Raw genomic sequence first — 6,988 nt, 5'->3', positions numbered from 1 at the left:
GTGCCTCCAGGAACCTGGAGGGAGGAGCTGATGCAGAGGCATGAAGGGGTGTTGCTCAATGGCTTGCTCCTTAAGGCTTGTGCGGCCTGCTTTCTTGTAGAATCCAGGACTACCAGTCCTGGGATGGTACCACCCATAATGGACTAGATTCTCCCACAGTAGCTACTAATTAAGAAAATGCCCTACAGGCTTGCCTGCATTGTGATTTTCCAGCATTTTCTCAATTAAGGCTCCTTCCTTTTTGATGAATCTAGCTTGTGTCAGGTTGACATAGAATGAGCCAGGATGTTCACCTTACAGGTCTTTTGCTTATTTATGTATATACCTGGTTTCTGGTTTTGTATTTTTGTGTGTGCAAATGTGTTTATTTCATAACCTATATGTGTTTCTTGTGTTTCCTTTGGTTCTTTTTTTCCCTGTTTATTTTGTCCTTTTTGGTTTGTAGTATTTTATCTTACTTTATTATTTTTTTATATGCCTTTTTTTTTCCTATTGAGAGAGAAAGAAAGCGTACAGAGTTGGGAGGGTGGGGAGGATCTGGGAGTAGTTGGGGGAGGGGAAACAGTAATTAGAATATATCATATAAAAACCTATTTTCAATTAAACAGCAACAGCAATAAAAGGTTAGTTCTATAACAAACTCTATAGAGAGCCTTTGTCAAATACTGTCAACCATAAGTAGTGATCTCAAAACTTTTGTAATGAGCCCCTACTGGAACCATGTTAGATAGTTTAAATAAATACATGCATGTCAAATGTGCTAGTAGTGTGTGCTGGTGTACACATGTACTATTACGCAATGCTTTATATAAATCTATATCATAGAAATGAGTGAAATGAAAGTTAAACAGAAGTTTCACTTTAATTATGTACTTCCCTATGTAAGACAAATCCTCGTAGAGATAAAGGAAAGTGACCTTGGGCTTTTTAGACAAAACTAATTCTTTGGCCTCTCTGATTAATCAAAAAAGGTCTCTGCTATTTTTAGATACACTAACTACATAATGCCAGGCAGTAACAGGCTATTTCTACATGTCTTGAATTTGCTTAAGTTAATAACATATAGTGATCCCCCAGACCATATTTAGGTTATAGTATTTTTACAATTTTTTTATATTAAATTATGTGTGTGTGTGTGTAGATAAGCGAATGTGGGTGCAGGTGACCAAAGAAGCTATAGATGTTGACTCCCCAAAGACCTGGAGTTACAGGTGGTTGTGAGCGACCTGGTAAGGATGCTCGTACTTGAGCTTAGATCCTCTAGAAGAGCCAGCCGCACATGCTCTTCACCACTGAGCTGCCTCCATAGCCCCTTTGCTGTAGTTTTAAAGCAACAGCTGCATCTACTGAAAGAGAGACAAAGGTTAAGTAATTAAGATGCCAGCTGCTGACTGTTGTGGAGAAAGGGCAGGCTGACTCATGCACACTATCTGGGCTCAAGGCTTTTCTCACCTCTCAGTTCTCCTGCCTTCGGATAAAAATACCACATCCTCTTCAGGGAGAGGAGCAGCAGCATTACAGAACTCTCCTCCCAGCTAAGAACATCTAGGCTTCAAATGTGAATGTCATTACCGCGTAATCTACCTGCATATTTCCCTTCCTTTAGTTCCACACCTCAAACATATATTCTTTTCATAGAGTTATTTTACTATAAGCTCAAAACCCTACAGAATAATGGAGAGATTTAGCTGAGAAACATATTAACATAATAAACTTTCCAATTCTGTGAAATTTGTTATTCTTTCTTTAAAATGTTTGTTATTCCTATAAGTAAAAATGAAATCTAAGTGGCTTACACACATATTTATGATGGGAAATGGGGCTCTCTCCCTACTCATTTACTTTTACATGTTGATTATGTATTAAATTCTAAGCACAAGGGCATGGAAACTAGGGAATTATAGATGAGGATTTGGTCTTGGTAATAATGTAAGGTTTACTGTTTTGTTTTCTCAGAAGACTCTATGGTATGAGAGTTTTACCAGTAGAGAGTGTTTAGATGTCATTACGCATGGAGAGAATTCAGAGGCACTCATATTGAAGCAGAAAGAGGCAAAGATTATAGAAAGGCTGGCAGTGGATGAAAGAAAAATGTAATTCTAATTTAGAGAGGAGGAAATTGCAGAGAGCAAAATTTGAGAAAGTAACCTGTTCTTTAGTGTGGAAAGTAGGCATGATACAACCTAGGTTCTGGAAAAGATGAGGATACCACAAACTTTAATGAGAAAATCATATGGCAATATAAAGAATAAATTGGGTTTTTTTTTGAGTTTTAGTCTTTATGTAGGAATGTAAGAATACTATACGATGAAACTTTGTTTTGATGCTCAAAGGTATTTCTAGATAATAAATTAGGAAGTCCTACTGACTTTAGAATCCAGCCCATTCTTTGAATTTCTTCTGTGCAGCATCCTTGCCTGTCAGGCTGATTTCTGTATGGTCAGTCTAGAGGACCCTGTTCTACACACCATACTCCTAGAACATGAGAATATCAGTGTCCCTCCAAGCCTGCCCCCAAACTCATGTTCTTTAAATTATTGAAATGAGTAGCAATGACAGTTTCTTGATTGTTACCACTAATTCTTGTTTGATTATTAATACTGAACCTTAAGCATTTGTTACTCTGAAAATATGCCTTCTCTCTTTCTCATTCCTATTCGTTTTCCCTAGATTGGTTATGAACTCATATTTTTTCCTTTGGTAAACTTTCTCTTCATTAGGTATCACGATAAGATTTTGATACATGTATGTTTCATGCAGATTTGTGTGTATGTGCATATGCATGTACCGTCTTTAGGAAGCGAGAAGAGGGCTTTGAATTCCCGGATAAAAAGATAAAGTTCTGTGGCTTTGCCCAGGAGCAGACCTAACAAGATGGAGGTTAGGAATGTGGCCAGAGTGTCAAGGGAGTTAGGGTCTCAGTTCCTGACAAGTTGGCTTTTTTCTGTGAAGAGGCTGAATTAACAGTCCCAAGGCCTCTGTGTGTTTGCTCTCTGACACTTTTGAGTTTTCCTGTGTTCACCTTGTGTGCACTCCTTTGCCAGCTTTCTGCTGAATTTGCCCCGTTTCCCCCCTAAAAACTGTCTAGAAGATACTGTATTTCCTAATAAACTTGCTTGGCATAAAACAGCTTGTGCAGTAACTACTGATACCAGGTTTCTTATCTTCTTTAACTTCTCACCTTCTGGTCCTCACCCTTCGAATTCTGTCACTGAAGAATGACGTGCTTGTCCTTGTCATTTAATGCATATGTTACGATCTAAATTGGGGTCCTCTGAAACAGTAACAAGTGCTCTTCCCCAACAAGTCCCAAATAATGCAAATGTCAATATTTGCAATTCTTCTGCATATTGAGACACTCATAATCTTCCAAGTCTGGGCTGTGAAATTCACTACTAAGGACCCTATAACATTGAGGTGTACTTGATACTTGATACAATCGAGCTCAACTTTTTAAATACCTTCTTTTTTTAAAAGCTTCTTACAAAAGTCTTAAAATTGTTATTGAGTGGCTATCATATCAAAGCAATATTTTATTTCATTCCAAAAGTAACACACACAATGCTGGGAGTTAATGGGCCTACCCCAACTTGAGAAGAGAAAACATGGACTCTTTCTAATAATAAAGAACTCCATTCATTCAGGAACTGACTTTAATACAGAAACTTCCATCTAACAATTGATATTTGAAGTCTAGTTCTAGTCATGGTTCATACAGAAAGAGTAGATTCCATTTTGTAAGCATGTCTTCCCTTCTGTACAATATTAACATATTTGCAAAATTCTGAAAAACACATCTCAGAGCATTTAAATTGTGGGTCTTTTGAGAATGTGGATTATCCCTCCTATCTACAATGAAAGTTTGTATCATCAATATTTATTTTACAATGAGCAAGTTTTGTTTTTACAACTCCACATTCCCTCTGGCTCATTGTATGTATGTAAGTGTTATGGACAAGAATCTTTAGCGCATTTCTGTAAGAAAATAAGAACTGTACATTCAATTTGAGAAAATTTTATTTGAAGACCCTTATGTAGCATAAAAATATCTACTTTTCACGCATCCACTCTTCATAATGTTTATCAGGCAAATACATAGTTGCAAGACTTTAAAATGATAGCTAAATGGATGATAAGTGTTTTTAAATATAGATTTAAATGAATTTCAGTTTGCTTTGCTATGGGGGTAACTTAGGTTCTATTTATCCTAGTTGGCCGGTCCTGCACGGGAACACTGGTCGTTCTTCTGGAAGATTTTAATGATCACCCACCACAGGTTGACAAAGACCTGACCATTTGTCAGCAGGAGAAGGATTATGCAGTTCTGGAGCCCGTTGATCTAGATGGGCCTGATAATGGTCCACCTTTTCAGTTTTTCTTGGATAATTCTGCCAGCAAACTTTGGACTCTAGAACCACAGGATGGTAAGTGCTTAAAGTTAAATCTTGTAAGCAATCCCAGCTCAAGATTGCTTAAGGGTTTTGTTTCCACCTTGGTTAGTCATCATAAATACATATGCACTGTAAGAAGCTATTGATTGTGGAAAAATAACACACACACACAATTTGTTTCTCGAGACAGGGTTTCTCTGTGTAGCTTTGGAGCCTGTTCTGGAATTCATTTTGTACCCTGGCTGGCCTTGAACTCAGAGATCTGCCTGCCTCCTGAGTGCTGGGATTAAAAGTGTGCACCACCACTGCCCAACTAAATAATAAGGCCTTAATATTTATCATCTATCTGTCATCATTATAAATATATCTACAACAAATCTATTATTTATCTATCTATATATATATCATCTATTCTTTAATCAATTATCTATGTAACACATATCAATTGTTAACCTATGTATGCATGTGTCCCTGTATTAATCATTAGTAATTTATCTTATGCATGTTACACTTAGACTTTTGTTCTAAATATCTTTTAAGAAAATATAAAAATCAATTTTTTTCATTTTTTTGAGGCAGGATCTCTCTATATAGCCCTGGCTTTTCTGGGACCTTGGCCTGGAGCTCACGGAGATCCAACTGCTTCTGCTTCCAGACCACTGGGATTAGAGGCATGCGCCACCACTCCCAGCCTGAGATGGATCTGTTTTTAGTGTAAAGTAATGTCAGCTCTTTTCTTAGTTTTTTGAAAAGTCATGTCATTTTTAAGAAAGAAAAAAGGAACCACTAGAGTTTTGATTGCAGATTAATTCCTTAAAGACACAGCAAGTGGGAACAATGTTGCTGCTGGAATGTCATATTAATATATACTTTCTTTACTCTTTTCCCTTTAGGTAAACGTGCCATTCTTCGCCAACGACACAATCTCAATTATAACTATTATTCTGTGCCAATCCAAATACAAGACAGGCATGGTTTCTCTGCAAAACATATGCTATCAGTGAGAGTGTGTGACTGTACAGTTCCCTCCGAATGTAGAATGAGTGCTAAGGAGGAAAGGGACATTAAACCAAAAGTAATCCTTGGGAAATGGGCCATTCTCTCTATGGTCCTGGGCTCCGCACTGCTACTGTGTAAGTATCATTATCCAAAGTGTATTAACTCAAGTGTTATAGAGCAGTTATGTGTTAATTTTCCATTATTGTAACAAAATCCTGGGAAAAATAACTTAAAAAGGGAAGAGGTTTGCTTTGCTGCCATTTCAGAGACCTTGGCCCATGACTAACAGGTTCTGTTGTGTTGTGTTTGTGACTAATAGCACCTGACCAACCAAAGCTACTTACCTTATGGCAGGTAGAAACCAAAAAGAGAGGGAGAAGAGGTTAGTGTTCCACTCTTCCCTTGAAAAACGTGTCTCCAGTGATACGACTTCCTCTCATTAAGGCCCACTGTTTGAAGATCCTGCTACCTCTCAGTAGCACTCTGAGGTAGAGACGAAGACATTAACACATAGGCGGCTGGGAACAGCTTGTTCCAGCTACAGTGGTCTAGAAAGATGTGCAGCAGTTCTTTATATTAATAACATGTATAACTGTCAGCACATGTATAATTGTTAATGCATGTGCCCTTTAAAAAACGTGTCCGTCCTTTGTAAGTGGGGTTCTGAGTTATAGATGAAACAGCAATAGCAGCAGTTTAAAACTATTTAGAGGTCATGTTTAATTCTTCAGAAGTTACTTATGAGACAGTGAAGATTTCTGAAAAGCTGTACAGATAGTTTTTAAAATCTTATTTTCAAATTATTTGTTTTTTATTTTTTGTTTATTGTCAGATTATTTTAATATCTACCAGAATGTAAAACAGTATTATTTTACTTTGCTTTCTCATTTATTTAGGTATTCTGTTTACATGTTTCTGTGTGACTACTACAAAGAAAACAGTCAAAAAATGCTTCCCTGATGATGTGGCCCAGCAAAATTTAATTGTATCAAATACTGAAGGACCGGGAGAGGAAGTGACGGTAATTAGAATTAAAATTCCACTGAATTCTACAGTGATTCAAGGAACATAATTGATTACTCTGTAGTAATAACAAAATGTAAAAGTTATTGACCCTTACTGCACCAGGCAGACATTGAAGTGCCCTGCAGTTTTTTTTCCATGTCCATTTATATTGGTGTCAAAGAACGACGATAACACTCAATAATATAATGACGCAAACAATGAAAACACATGTTCTCACTGTTCTATAGGGTAGGAATCAGAGATAAAATATTGACAGAGTCATGCTTTTCTCCAAAGGCCCCATGGAGCGATGTCCTAAGCTTTATTCCCTTCTTGTCCCTTGCCTTGTAACCACAAAAAGCGATTTTCATGGTATTATCTCTTGTGTGTTTTATAATCCAAATTTCCCTTTCTGTAAGAGCACTGGTCATATTAGACCATATACTCACCTAATCTGGTATGGCTTCCTTGAAACTTAACATGATCACATCTGCACTTGAAGTGAGGACCTCAATGCATGAATTCTTGGGGGACAGAGTTTGACTCAGTATGTCCATGATATGGTTCTTTTTTTTTTTTAAAGATTTTTTTTT

The 6,988-nt window shown here is 37.1% G+C and overlaps 1 protein-coding gene across 2 annotated transcripts in view; it reads left to right on the top strand.

The window, feature by feature from the left end:
- Window positions 1-6,988, top strand: part of Dsc1 (desmocollin 1) — a 30,396-nt gene that overhangs the window by 21,256 nt on the left and 2,152 nt on the right. For both annotated transcript variants that reach the window (XM_005355800.2, XM_005355801.2), the window contains exons 12-14: window positions 4,212-4,424; window positions 5,285-5,524; window positions 6,287-6,411. In XM_005355800.2, the coding sequence (XP_005355857.1) occupies window positions 4,212-4,424; window positions 5,285-5,524; window positions 6,287-6,411 (578 nt within the window). The remainder of the gene's footprint in view (window positions 1-4,211; window positions 4,425-5,284; window positions 5,525-6,286; window positions 6,412-6,988) is intronic.

This window comes from Microtus ochrogaster, chromosome 18 (assembly GCF_000317375.1).
Source record: "Microtus ochrogaster isolate Prairie Vole_2 chromosome 18, MicOch1.0, whole genome shotgun sequence".
Classification (NCBI taxonomy): domain Eukaryota; kingdom Metazoa; phylum Chordata; class Mammalia; order Rodentia; family Cricetidae; genus Microtus; species Microtus ochrogaster.
This window is presented reverse-complemented; position numbering and strand designations above follow the sequence as displayed.